This window comes from Oryctolagus cuniculus, chromosome 9 (genome assembly GCF_964237555.1).
Source record: "Oryctolagus cuniculus chromosome 9, mOryCun1.1, whole genome shotgun sequence".
NCBI lineage: Eukaryota > Metazoa > Chordata > Mammalia > Lagomorpha > Leporidae > Oryctolagus > Oryctolagus cuniculus.
The window spans coordinates 129,409,522-129,424,663 of NC_091440.1; the positions used below are offsets into that span (position 1 = coordinate 129,409,522).

The 15,142-nt window shown below is 47.7% G+C and overlaps 1 protein-coding gene across 1 annotated transcript in view; it reads right to left on the bottom strand.

Moving 5' to 3' along the window:
• SYT10 (synaptotagmin 10) overlaps nt 1–13,635 on the bottom strand; it is a 70,217-nt gene extending 56,582 nt beyond the window's left edge. Inside the window, exon 1 of the mRNA XM_051850929.2 lies at nt 13,168–13,635. Within this exon, the coding sequence (XP_051706889.1) occupies nt 13,168–13,318 (151 nt within the window). The 5' untranslated portion in view covers nt 13,319–13,635. The remainder of the gene's footprint in view (nt 1–13,167) is intronic.
• Between the last annotated feature and the right edge of the window lie 1,507 nt (nt 13,636–15,142).

Below are 15,142 nucleotides of genomic sequence, written 5' to 3' on the forward strand. Positions count from 1 at the left end.
CTCAGCCATTCCTACCTTGTGGGGCACTGCTAGACACCTCTGTGACTTGAGCCCCGCTGCTGGTGCAGCTTCCCTCTCCAGCCACCCGTCCCCTATGTGCCCTCCTCTCCTGTGACTGTTACACCTAGCTCTAGGGCAGCTTCTCCTCCTGTTTGGCTCCCTAGCAAATCTGTATTCAACCTTCAACCATCAGGTCTGAGCACAGCTCTCCTCAGAAGCCCTCTCCGCCTCTTCCATTCATCCCATAAGATTCCTGAAGACCACTCCCCCCTTGAACACAGCATTGTGCCCGATGCACCTGTCACCCTTTTACCCCATCTCTGGAGACACGATGTGTTGCAAGGCTCGAATATGATAAAGCTAACATGGTACCCATTATCGGGGCTGACAGCCACTATCCAAATACATCACTCTATGTAACTGAATGCACACACTGGTCATACTCCATGTGATCACTGAATGGCAATAGTAACATACGCTCATAGTTATTTCATTTTAAAAATAATTTTATTTTATTGGAGAGGGAAGGGGAAAGACAGTGTGGGAGAGCACAAGAGAGCTCCAATCCACGGGTTCACTCCAACAAATAGCTACAATGAGTCAAACTGTGTTTGTCTAAGAAATAATTGTTTGCTAGAAACATTTGCTAAAGTACAAAGTAGTCTATAATGACAACTGTTCGGTACATTTGTATTTTTGGTTACAGCCCACTTTTTGTAAATATTCTCAAAGAAGCTAGATAATAAAATGTATTTCTACATACAAAAAAAAAAAAAACCATGTCTACAATGGCCAAGTTTGGGCCAGGGACAGAACCAAACACTGGAATCCAATCCAGGTCTCACACATGGTGGGGGGGGGGGGCAGAAACCCAACCACTGGAGTCATCACTACTGCCTCCCAGGGTCCACATTAGGGGAAGCTGGAATCAGTAACCAGAACCAGGAATCAAATCCAGACACTTTGACAGTGTTGGCCCCAAACTGCCACAATTTACAAAATAACCTGCAGTTTTCGGAGGGTTTGGAGTTTCATCACAGTGTGTAAGGGGTAATGGAATTGATGGTCACCTCTTACTCATGCACTCAACTCCCTGATCCTTCAGAGCAGGAACAAAATTCACTCACCATTTTACTGTCTACCATAGAGTTCACATGGCAAGGCACATTTGTGGATCCAATGATCACATATTTTTGTAGTTATTTCGAATGATATTGAAATGTCTAATGAAAAGTTGGTGATTTGAAGAATCTGCAGAAAGCCTACAAGGAAGACAGCAAATCCTGGAGTGGAACCATTTAGGTCCGGGTTCAAATGTTAACTCCAACACAGGGACTCTGAGAAGTTGTTTACATCGTTAAGAGTCTCAGTAAATCAAGAGTAGTTACATTTACAACAATACTACAACAAGTTCCTTTTGGTGCAAGAAATGCATGGAAAACATATAGAAGTTTTTTTCCTAATATGTGTTTCCATGGGCCATTCTGAAGGCTCCATCTTTCATAGAACCATGGCAAGTCACAAATAAGGAAGACAATGTTGAGTATGCAGTTGGCAAGGAGTGGCTACCACTATCAACCATTTTTCAGGCAGTGCGTCTAGGAGAGGAGAGGCATAGGTAAGGACTAGGAAAAACTGAATGGTAGTTGTACAGATGGGCAGGTACCCTCTGATGATATTTAATACTCAAAGGACTGTATTTATAACAGAAACTAAAATTTCTGTATTCAATTTAAACAAGCGCTCACAAGTGAAAAATAACAAGTAGGTCCTCGGCAAACTGGTAAGACAACTGAAGCAGAGGCTGTGTTGACCGGCTTAATGTGGTGTAACAAAGGAGTGGGAGTGAGCAAGTAGGCTCTGTGAGTGTAGCTAATCTCCAGAAACTATCCTTAGGTAGCAGGAAGGGAGCAATAAATTGAATATTATCAATGGACTTAATGAAGCTTTTTAAGAATTAAAATACACAATATTTCAGCAGGCTTGAGGCAATTCATGAACAGGAACAGATACAAAGTAAACCCTAACCCTAACCCTAACCAAAGGTGACAGCAGACATGTCTGAAGCAAAGGTCCAAGCACTGAAGTACTTTCTCTTTTCTAAGCAAAGGAGGATCATTCCGGATGCTGGTGAATTTACAAATCTGGGGGCAGAAGGTCAAGGGGACTCTCACTTATGACTGGCATTTGTTTTCCCCAAAGGAGGACACTTTCAGTCAAAAATCACCTGTCCATTACTTTGGGGAATAGTTTGTATTTTTTAAAAGCTGCAATCTTTAAAAGTTTGTTAAATTTTAAAAGAGGAAGTCTGAAATAGGAACTGTATAAAACAGAAGAAAATTGAATAGGAAAACACAGGATGCAGTGGTAATAGTGGACTGGGGTTAAAAATCTTCTCCAAAATGCTCAGTGCTTTGGCGTAGGCACAGGAATAGATGGACTTATCCATGAGGGATGCTGGTTGTTTTTTTCTCCAGGAGAAAATGGCAAAGCACAAAGAAAGTGAAGGCAGTGAGGAAATGGTACATCTCAGGCATGGGACTCCCCTTACTGACGGCCGTTACAGCCAAGAGCAAAAGTTAACAGACTGGAGTTCCCAAGACGGAATGAACACACGGAGTTTTGGTTGGGGATTGCAATGTCCAGGCTGAGAAATCCAAGACAGCATCACTGACCAGAACGACAACTGCCTAGGCCAGTTCATGCCAGAGAGGAGGCAGAGAATTGCACTCCAAGGGCCAGGGGTCACTGATATGAACAGCTGCCCTGTGCTACAGACTCCCAAGCTACCCAGCACAATGGGCAAAGTGATGACTAGCATTGCTAGCTCAAGCTTTCAGTGGAAAATTAATTTTTTTTTTAACATTCTTTGTATCTAGGTAAGATTAGGAGTTAATGAATTTTCAGAAGTTATACCCTCAGCTGTTTCAATTTGCTCACAAAATGCAGGCACATTGCTGTACCACTATCTCATCTGCATATCTTTTTTTTTTTTTTTTTTTTTTTTGACAAGCAGAGTGGACAGTGAGAGAGAGAGAGAGAGAAAGGTCTTCCTTTGCCGTTGGTTCACCCTCCAATGGCTGCCACGGCTGTTGCGCTGCGGCCGGCACACCACGCTGATCTGATGGCAGGAGCCAGGTACTTATCCTGGTCTCCCATGGGGTGCAGGGCCCAAGCACTTGGGCCATCCTCCACTGCACTCCCGGGCCACAGCAGAGAGCTGGCCTGGAAGAGGGGCAACCGGGACTAGAACCCGGTGTGCTGGTGCCGCAAGGAGGAGGATTAGCTTAGTGAGTCGCAGCGCCGGCTCATCTGTATATCTTTAACTCTTTTCTGCTACGTGAATTTTCCTCTTGTATCATGTCTTAACATCAACATAAAACAACCTCATTCTTAAACCTGAGCAAAGATCACTCTTGTCAGAAGACACAGTAATCCCTAAAATGCTAATTTCTCAGAAACTTTTAGAAACTCATCTTTGCTGAAGTCTGTGTCACCAGACCGTAGCACCTGCATGATCCCATTCTCTGCAGCTTCCGGGTACTGCTGACTCTCATTACCACCACCCCTCCTGTCCACTGCTCACTCTCATTACCACCACCCCTGCAGTGGAGCCCAGAGCAAGCATTAGGATCTCCACTCCAATTACCACCGCCTCCACGGAGAACTGTCACTTCCATATTATTATGGTAACATTCTGGTTCATGTTTCATTTTCCAAAATGTACCAGAGTAATTTCTCATCATTAATAAATTACAACAGGGTTCACTGATATTCTAAACCTTTTGTTTCCTTGGTTCCTCCTGTTGCTGCTGACCACAGACTGAAATTCTGTTCATGGCACCATTCTGTAGAGGAAGAGGGGAAACACACTCACACCAGGAACTCTGGCTCAAAGACAGCCGAGGTGCCTGCCTCTAAGATGAAAACGTGGGATCATCTTTGAAGCTAACTTACTTATATGACCTTGACAGAGTTAGGAAATAGCTCTCGTGGTCACAACAAGACATCAAATTAACGGTGACCTTAACAACACAGCCGACTTCTTTCTCACGTAGATCAAGACTTTCCCGGCATGCTCAGGGCCGATATATCAGCTCCAAGGTGCCTGATATTTTGGTTACTTCTACATTTTTGCTCCTATATTCAAAGTATTTTGCTGCTTCTTAAAATTCTGAGCTGGTAAGCTACCACGTCCATGTTCCAGGGACCAGGATGGACTATAACAACATGAGCAAAGGGAAGGGTGCTCTGTTCTTACCACAGATCAGGGAGGACATAGGGTATTTGTGCTTTAGGGTCTGGGTTAGTTCACTAACTATATGGTTTCCAGTTGCATCCATTTTGTTGCAAATAACAGGATTTCATTTTTTTTCAACCACTCTAGTATTCCATGGCGTACATATCCCATAATTTCTTTTTAGTCTTCAGTTGATAAACATTTGGGTTGATGCTATAACTGTAAGTAATAGAGCACCTAAAAGCTCATCTATAGAAGTCAAATTGACACTTTGAGATGCAATGACTTTGAACAGACCTGTCTTGACTGTTGAGGAACAACTTTTTTTGGCTTTCAAAGTACTTGAATTCTTACTTAGTATAGTCTTATGTGTATAAAGTTAATTGAAAATAGATCTTAGTTGGGACCAGTGCTGTGGTGTAGTGGGTAAAGCCACCACGTGCGGTGCAGGCATCCCATATGGGCACTGGTTGAAGTCTCGGCTGCTCCACTTTTGATCCAGCTCTCCACCATTACCTAGGAAAGCAGTAGAAGATGGCCCAAGACCTTTGGTCCCTGCACCTGCATGGGAGACCTGTAAGAAGCTCCTGGCTTTGGATTAGTGCAGCTCTGGCCTTGTTGTCAACTGGGGAGTGAGCCAGCAGATGGAAGACCTCTTTCTCTCTGCCTCTCCTTCTCTGTCTAACTCTTTCAAATAAATAAATAAATCTTAAAAAATAAAACAAATATATAAGCATCATAGTAAAAAGTAAAAATGGGAACAGGAGAGGGAGGAGTAAGATGGGTAGTAGTGTGGGCAGAGTGGGAGGAATCACTCTGTTCCTAAAATTGAATTTATGAAATGCATGGAGTTTGTATTCCATAACTAAAAGGTTTCTGGGGGTAAAAGCCAAGGCCAAGAGGAACACAGACTGGTCCATTTTAAGGGCACCATCCTAAAGCTGCATACATTCCAGCTGTCAACTCCAAGAGGCAAGAGCTCAGTCACGTGTCCACACCACATTGAAAACAGACAGAAAAGGCTAAGGTTCTTGAGAATTCCTTGTTAGTACCTTGGTATTTACTATGGACTGTAATTCTCAGATAAATGACTACAAAACCTGCAAGAGAAGCCCATGTCAGATTCAATGAAAATGAGAATCCTGCAGAGGGTCTTGCCTGAAGTTGACTGACAGGTGCTTGCAGTTTCAGTGTACTGTGATGTAACAAGGACAAGGTGCTCTTTAACTTCCATCTCTTTGGTCCATATTGCTTTTCTCCAACTTGACTAATGGATCCACATGAAATTGTCTGTCTGAATATTAATTTAATGAACTTGTTACCTATTTTTGCTAGAAATGTTATTAATGTAATACATGTCAATGTGGGGGATTAAAAAATACAAATATCATCCTTTTCTTTAAATGTTATTTTATGCTGCCACACACCCCACTAAAAGATCTTACTGCTGTGCAGAAGGGGGAATGAACACTGGGACGAAGCTAGCAGTTCTACTGCAAATCCAATATACAACATCCCCCCAGCTGCAGGCCCACTCCCCAGATAACTCCAGTGGCCATGGCTGGGTTGAATGGAAGCCAGGAAAACAACCCAAGTCTCCCACATAACTGGCAGGAAATCTACTTCTTGAGCCATCGCCAATTCCTCCCAGGGTCTGCATTAGCACGAAGCTGGAGTCAGGAGCCTGGGCTAGGAACCAACACAAAGCACTTCCAAGTGGGACAGAGGTGTCTCAACTGGTGTCTTAGCCACTAACCCAAGTATCTGCTCCCAAATGCATATTTAAGAACATTTTATGTTCCTTAAATCAGCATCCATCTTAGTATCAATGGTTTATTACAATCATGGATAGCCAGGCAGTAACTGTGTCACCTTTCCCCTGCTGGTTTATCACCTTAAAGCAAACTGACAACACCCAAATGCATAGTGCAGTCCAAGTGGCTTGAAGAAAACGCTGCAGCACACCCTTAACCCTGTAAGCCACAGCTGTGATGGGAACGGCTGGGGACGGTAGTGAGGCCACTGGGTCTGGTGACAATGCCAGCACTCCAGCGCCAATGGTCTTTTCACCTTTTCTGAAGTCTTTGAGGGAAGCAAACACAGAACATTAATTTTCTCGACGGTAGAGTCTGACAACAAAGCAAAGTCAAAGGCATCGTCAATTCTGAATCAAAAAATCCTAAGAACCAAACTCCACATTTTTTTCTATGTTTTCCTTTTTAATGATATTCCAGAGTAACCTATGATTTTTAAAACTGTGTCTACTTAGGCCAGTGCTGCGGCTCACTAGGCTAATCCTCCGCCTTGCAGCGCCGGCACACCGGGTTCTAGTCCCGGTCGGGGCGCCGGATTCTATCCCGGTTGCCCCTCTTCCAGGCCAGCTCTCTGCTGTGGCCAGGGAGTGCAGTGGAGGATGGCCCAAGTGCTTGGGCCCTGCACCCCATGGGAGACCAGGAGAAGCACCTGGCTCCTGCCATCGGATCAGCATGGTGCGCCGGCCACAGCTCACCGGCCGCAGTGGCCATTGGAGGGTGAACCAATGGCAAAGGAAGACCTTTCTCTCTGTCTCTCTCTCTCACTGTCCACTCTGCCTGTCAAAAAAATAATAAAAAATAAATTAAAAAACTGTGTCTACTTAAGTTTTAAAGAGATCTTTCCATGAGCACAACATGTTCCTTCTTCTTGGCTCCACCCACGGCAAAGGTGCACCTCATCAACAGTGACAAACTGCAGTCAACCAAATGAGCAACCAATACGGAATTCAAATATCCAAATTGATTTAAAATGGGTATTAACTCAACATTTATGTTAGCTCAAACAACCACACAAATAATGGCTTCCACTTAGGAAGTCCCAATAAACATCTTGAATAAAAGCATAATCTAAAGCCGCCTCCAGACACATTAACACCCCACAATGTCACAGAAGCACTAATAAGCTTCAGAATTCCATTCTGTCCATCACTTCTGTAAATCTCTAACTACTCAAAGTGTCCGTATTTAACAGTGGAGTAACGCACTAGAGAACAGACCCTACCGAACCTCAAGATCTACCTAAAGGGAAAAAAACATAGTGCTATCAGTCCCTTTCTTCCCCCCACTAGAGCAATTCCACCCTTCTGACTCCAACGCCATCACAGCACAATTCTATGTGTGTAAAATATTTTATTTTTCCTGCTAATCATTTTAATACCATTTTAATACCAGCTCTTACAGCTTCTGAGCTCCTTAAGGTACAGCAAGCATTATGAAGAGAAAGAAACCACCCTGCAAGATAAAGCCAGGAAGCCACCTCTTCCTTGGGGATTCTCTAAGCTTACTAAGCACTGGGTACTCCTGCAACAGGATAAATCGGCCTTGACAAGTCAGAGCTCTCAGCTCTTCTCCACTGTCATATGTGGTTATCCAATGCTTCATAGTACCGATTCTTAACAAAACAGGCTGTCAATTGTTTAACTTAGCCAAAATATGGGAGAAATATAAGAAAACCAATTTTTTAAAACGTAATTACAAATCAACACAAACAACTCAACTGGTGCATTAATATCAATTTTCAGTGTAGGCTAATTTACGAACTACGTAACAGGAGTTGTATCTGGGATCATAGGAGTTTAAAGCTGCACATTTCAAACTAGAATCTCAGTTGATTGCTGCAATGTCAATTTAATATGGCCAGGAATTTGAGTTAACAAATACTTGTGAACACTTCAGTGTACATGCACGCATAAACTCATCTAAGAGAACATGTAAGAGAAAGGAACATTGCATGTGATGTTTGGATAACAGCAAATCTAGTAAATGACTGAGGATTTGGGTCACAATTGTGCACTGGTAAGTTTTACTGACTTCATCCAATATGCCAGTAATGAGGGCAGACAGTACTCAGAGTTCAGAGCTGGGCTTCACAATCACTAGTTCCAGCGTGCTACAGCACTAAGGAGGTCATTTTTTTTAAAAAAAAAAAAAAAGATATATTTATTATGAAAAAGACATAAAGAGAGAGAATGAACCTTTCAACCACTGGTTCACTCCCCAGATGGCCTCATTGGCCAGCAGTGGGCCAGGTTAAAGCCAGGAGCTTTTTCCGAATCTCCAACATGAGCAGCAGGGGCCCAAACACTTGGTGCATCCTCCCATGCTTTCCCAGGCCATTAGCAGGGAGCAGGGTCAGAAGCCGAGCAGCTGGGACGTGAGCAGTGTCCACATGCGATGCAGCAGTCACAGGTGGTAGCTTTGAGCCCTTCACCACAACCTTGGCCCCTGGAGGCCACTTCTTATCCCTACTCTTCAACCAAACTCATCCCAGTGCCATCACCAACAAGCTGTGATTTGGGGGAGGCAAATACCTACCAGACAGTGTTTACCACTGGGTCTCTGGAGTGAGCTACTGCAATCTGAATAATGCTGGTTTGTTTTTTTTTTTCCCCATGCCACTTTCTGCTTAAACAAATTAAGATGTTTTCCTTTTACTGCCATAAATGAATGTATTCAACATTATTTTCCCATTTTGTAGAACTTCAAAAAACTCACTGCTTTTAAGGCAACACTTGTAAATGCAGCATGGAGTCACAGGTCTACCCAAACACACTCTCAGATCAACATGGGCAGCATTCACACACTGTTAAGTGCTTTTAAATCCCCTAAACGCTATAATTTCTGTCATTGCGTTAATTCAGGCCTTTCTTACGCCAACCTACTTTGATACAGTATCAAACAGTAGAGACACAAACATACAAGTATAATGGGGTCTTCAAAAGTACATGGAAAATATGAATTTTTTTTGACAGGCATAGTGGACAGTGAGAGAGACAGACAGACAGAGAGAAAGGTCTTCCTTTACCACTGGTTCACCCTCTAATGGCCTCCGCAGCTGGCGCACTACGCCCATCTGAAGCCAGGAGCCAGGTGCTTCCTCCTGGTCTTCCTTGCAGGTGCAGGGCCCAAGGACTTGGGCCATCCTCCACTGCACTCCCGGGCCACAGCAGAGAGCTGGCCTGGAAGAGGGGCAACCGGGACAGAATCTAGCACCCCACCCAGGACTAGAACCTGGGGTGCTGGCGCCGCAGGCGGAGGATTAGCCTATTGAGCCACAGTGCTGGCCAAATGTGAATTATTTTAAAAAGATGTGCAGACTTCTATTTTTGGGAGATACCAAATTAAACTTATAATTCTACTTTTCCATGAACTTCTTGAAGACCTCCCCTCCTCATATACAATTCATTTTTGCATCAGACTTTGAGATTATTAAGTAGAGCTCATTATTTCACAAAGAAGGAAGCTAAGAGTTCTAGAGGACAGATTCTCTGGGCCATTTATATATTCACTCAATCAACAAACATTCTCTGAGCCTCTAGGAGGGCTCTCAGGTTTTCTAGGCACTGAGAACAAAATGGTATCAAGCCCAACCTTCCAGGAACTTCTATTCTATTAATGTAATATGCTCAGCATTGGTGGAATAAAATGTAGATCAGGAAAAAGCCAATTCTATTTTCTATATATAGATAATGTCTTCTGCCAGAATTTTATATCAAAAAATCTTTTGAAATAAATGCAGAAAGATCTCCCCAAAACAGACAGTTTTGTTCATACAATCAAAATTAAAATGAAGTCTGTAATTTGAATGAAATGGACAGGTATATATTTGTAAGTAGTTAATACAAAGAAGTGCAGATCTTTCCAACAATAAAAATTGAAAGGTTAAGACAAACCAAGCAACCAGCCACTATCCTGCCAGTTCTGCCAAACACAGTGATGTCCAGAATGAAGAAAAACAGATGTTTGTCAGGAACTGCTTGACCTTTAAAGATAATCGCCCCTGCCCCTGGGAGCCAAGCAACACTGAACTGATGAGCATGGACAGTACGAATGGAAACACAAGCTGGCCACTCCTCAAACTGGGACCAGATGGAGCGAGGAATACATCTTCCTTCACATCCTGAGTTCACTGTGTTTCAGCGACTCTTGTTCAGACCTACAAATCTCAAGGGAAAACTTCCACTGTATCATCTGGATGTGTAAAACCCCAAAATAACCACATACAAAAATCGTTACTCAAATAACTGGGGAGTGTTTCATCTGTACCTGGAGAGAAAAACCTATGAAGTCCCCCCTCTGACTTTAAGCCCTTAGCACAGAATCAAAACGCCATTTAACTCAGACCACGACTGAGCAATTTTATTTGGTACTCCCTTTCCTTATTAGGTAAGTACTCCAACGAAATTTTTTTACCATATATCTACTCATTGTCCCTACTACTAAGAAACTGAAGAAAGTTTTACAATTTTTGATTCTAGAGTTTTTAGTGGGAATTGTTCAAAAGTGCAAAATTAAGACACTGTGAATTAAATGCTTGTTAAAATATCTGCTATAATTAGGGTTATATAACTGTGACATGAGTTGAAGTACCTGCAAACTGAAGTGGGTAGTTGCTGTTGGTGAGGTCTGCCTTCAAAGCATCCTATCAGTTATCTTGATGAGCATTTGAGCAGTGATTAAAAAAACAGACACCTGAAAACAGGTTCAAGACTGAATGCATATTCAATTAGGCATACTGTATCTGAAAAGTAACATCTGAGAACATTATACTGCTATTTGTTCTCTCTGAACATTTTAGTATTAAATTTTACTGTATGTTCAATGAATTCAGTGGTTAGCATACTGATTCTGGGAAGAGGAGGAAGAAAAGCAATTTTCTACAAACTGCACACCACGACGTTTCTAGTGTACCAGCAGTGTTGATGCGTATAATGGCTGGAATACACTACCTCAAAAAAAAGTCATGCAGTGTTAGCAGCTGCAGGCACAAAATTTTACTCAGAGACCGGTCAACTGGATTAAAAAACAGTAGGATAACACTTCCATGTGTGATTCTCAGCTCAGTTCGGACGCTTGTACTTGTCCCAGCAGTGCTGGAAAAACTGACAGTACCTGGGCTGTGCTGGGTAACTCAGGACCTCCCTAAGCCCTGGACCACTCAACATGGCGGATGCGCTCCGCCAAGGGCTTCTCAGCCATCAAGCAGCAGGGTGTCAGGAGGGGCTTTTCAGCTTGGAGCTGACAGTACAGGGCACGAGGGGGCAGGTGGCAAGAAAACCGACTCCGAAAAACCACGTGAAGCTGAGGGGGCACTTAATACAACCGAGGATCCAGTAAGCAGTCTCTGAGCCCAGTTCACAGCTATCTACCAACAGCGGGAATCTATCTGCGCGTTGATGAATTTCACTTCTGACTGTCCCAAGGATTTGCCAAGGGCAAACATGAACCAATCTTGCTCATCTTTCTAAGCCATACGCAGTCTAGAAGATGATCTTCCCACTGCAATACACGCACATCCATTTACTAAGTCAAATATCTTACTTGAATACTACGTATTTTTGCTCAACAGCATGCGATTCTTTAAACTGTCCCCCTATTTTTGTTCCCAAGGGACCATCCGAAAGGGATTAGGAGGCCAACTTCAAGCGCTCAGCAAAAGCCGGCGGACAGCGTTTTCACCTTGGGCTACCCCAGGATGGATGGATTTGGAAGCTGTTACCATATTTAGTTTCCAATCTGCACATTACCAGCCAACATGACACCTAGGAAACCATCATTTGAAATTTCCTGACAGGAAGCGGGAAGAGCCGGTAGGGCAATGCACAGTACCTTGAAATCACCAAAACGCAGGTCTTTAAGCATAACGCCCCCTCCTCTCCTGCTCCGCACGCGTCCCCTCCTCCGACCTCCAACGGCGGGTCACCAGGGCCCCAGCAGAGGCGACCGCTCAGGACCACCCGGCCCACGCAGGCCATGCTGTCCTGGTGCGCACCTCCCGGGGGGCAGCCACATCCGGCAAGGGCTGTTCCCCCAACGCCTCCCCGTTCGCTGCGTTGCACACCCGCCGAGGAATTGCACAACCGCTGCGAACAGGGAAAAGAGCTGTGTTCACGCGTTCTGGGAACGCTCACACAATGCCAAGCGCGCAGGGCCGGAGCGGCTCCAAGTCCTCGGTGGTGCTCCGGGCGCAGACAGAAGCCCCTCTAGACTCATGCTACCAGGATCAGAGAATCCGAAATACCTGTCCATGGTCCGTGGAGACCACCGCGGGCGAGCGGGTCCGCCGCCACCCGCGCCCTTCGCCGCCGGCTCCCCACGTGCGCGCGCGCTCGCGCCTTCCCCGCGCGCTCCGCTTCCACTCGCGCGCGTTGTCCTGGCGACCTCCAGCCCCGAAACCCCGCGGGCCACCGTGCCAACAAACCCTACCGGGGACCCCATGCTTTCGGGCCCGATCCCAGATCCGCCGCGAATCCAGCGTCTGCTCCTGGCGCAACAGGTGCCGGCGGCGCCGCAGCCGGACCACCCAACACCTTTGCTCTGGGGCTGACCCAACGGGTCTGATTTCGTCTCCAGCACCCGAGCCTGCAGAGAAAGCAGTGTCCTTTGGGACACTGTCCATGGCCACAAACCTGATGGCCGGAGCCCTCTTGCGCCCCCAACTCCATTTTCTTCCAAGTTTCGTATACGCTCAGGGAGGGTTGGGAAAGGGTCCTCTCCCCTCTCCTCCGCTTCCTCCCCGTGAGCCCCGGGCCTTGGGTGTGGCCCAGGCACCCACGCGGTCCCGCACAATCGCCCCGATTATGTGGGCTCGAAAACTCAAACGCACCACCAGTTGCGGCCGCCGGGCAGCCCCGCGGGGACGGTGCACCACAGCCCTCAAGTGCGTGGCGGCTCGTGGCGTCCACGCACGGGTTCCGCGCCGGACCCGTGGGCCAACGAGGGCAGCCAGGGCCCACGGAAGAAGCGAACCCCAAACTCCGCACGCTCCAAGTCCCGGGGCGCCTGGCGGGAGGAAAGGCGCGCCTCCCCGAACGTGCCCCGGAGCTGTCCGCCCGGCGCGGCGCAGCGCCGCGGGCGCACGACCCGAGTTCGCAGCGGAGCGCGCCGCCCTACCTGTGCTGCCTCCGCCCGGGGTGCGGCGGTCCGGAGGGAAGATGCCGGAGCACTTCTCCCACTCCACCTGGCCCGCGAAGCAGAGCTCGGTGACGATGTGCAGCGCCTTCTGGCACAGGCTGCTCACGCCGTCCTCCTTGCGGAAACTCATCGTACGGCTCGCCGGCGCCTTCGCCCCGTGACCTGGAGGCCGGCCCCGGTGCGCCCTAGGTCATAGCCTGCCCGTGGGGACGCTGGCCCGAGCGCGCGCCGCCGGCCCGCAACTCTTTAGGGGCCCCGCGGTGGCCCCATGGCAGAAGCGGCCGGCGCAGACGGAGACGGCGAAGCCGGGGCTGCTGTCCACGCGACGACGCGCCGGCGAGGTTGGCGCCGACTCTCCCGCGACGCGCGCCAGCCGAGGCCAGTGGGAGCAGGGCAGCCGGCATGGAGCGCCGAGGGGCGGGAGCCGCTAAGAAGCCGAGGCCCGCGCCTCGCGGAGACGCCCCCCTCCCGGCGTTCGCTCGCGCGCCCGCTTCCCCGCCGGGCCTGGCGGCGGCGCGGCCAATCGCAGCGCGGCGCGGCGCGGGGAGCGGGCGCGGGAGGGAGCCACGCGCGCCCCGCCGCGCGGGGAGGGGCCGTCCTCGTTTCCCCCGGGCTCCGCGGGCCCCGGCGCCCCACCCCGGCCGGCTCCGTCTCCAACTTCTCAGCGGACGGATGCGTTTTTCGCTCCCTGTCTGCGTCTGTCCTGCTGTTCCGGCTGGATTGGGCACTCCAATGCCAGAAAACACGGGGAAAGTTAAATGACAAAAGGAGCAGGCAGGGTCCCGCAGGAATGCCACTCAGCGCGCGGCGGGTGCGTCTCCTGTGCACCGAGGCCAGGTCTTCACGCACGAGGACTGCCAGCACGCACATTTTCACCTGCTGCCTCTAATTTTTAAGGCTAGTCCACCTGTTTATATATTAATGCATTCTGGGAAATCAGTTACACAGAGAGTTTCCATCCGCCCGTTCACTCCCCGAGTGGCCAGGGGCTTCATCCCGCTCTCCCAGGTAGTTCACAGGGACCCAAGCGCCGGGGCCATCTTCTCCCACTTTTCCCGGGCCCTGAACAGGGGCCTGGGTGGGCAGTGGAGACTCCAACCTGCGCTCCACCTGGGTTGGCAGCCTGGAAGGTGCTGGCTTAACCAGCTGCGCCACAACACCGCTTCCTGCCGTTGGCTGTTTTAGACCCTCTGCGAGCACAGAACACCGTGTATTAGTTGTATTAACACGCAGTTCAGTTCTGTTGATTCGGGCGCCCAAGGAGGCTCCTCTGGTCTCTGGCTAGCGGCTTAAATGCTGCAAAGGCAACGCAGGGCTGCCAAGGGGAGCGAGGGTGGGCGCGCACTTGTCACAGACTCCTGCTTAACCTGAGTTTTTTCTCGGTGCTTAGAGTGAGGGGCTCTGATTCCGCTGTCTTGAATTCTCCTTTCTTATGAGTATCCCATGCAAACGAATGCAAATCACTAGTGAGGCCAGAAGTTACAAATAAATGCATCGAGATGGTTTTTCCATCGTTTCTCCCGCAGTTTGTTCAGACATCGGAACCTGAGAATCCATTGGAAGTTCCTCAGGTGGAGGGCTCTGTACCCTTGAGGGGGAATCTCCTGAGCTAGTTGGTGCGTCCCTGCTCGTGGAAAGAGCCGCCTTGTTTTAAACTGTTCTTCAGTTCATGCTACATTGTTCCCTTTGTATGAACACCACTTCCAGCTCACCATGAATGTGAGGCGCAGCACCCCAGTAGGTAAGCATTCATCAGTGAATCATTTTGGCCTGATTCATGGAAGTCTAACTATTTTTACCAGGAATTACAACAAAGTAAAATCGGCAGGCTCCCTCTGATTTTGGCTTTCATGCACATTCGATTTCGGTGGTTGCTAGATCAGATTGCCTGAAGAAGTAACTTCACTGTTAAGGTGCTGTGTCCCCCAAATGCCCGCACGTGGAGGAGACTTGA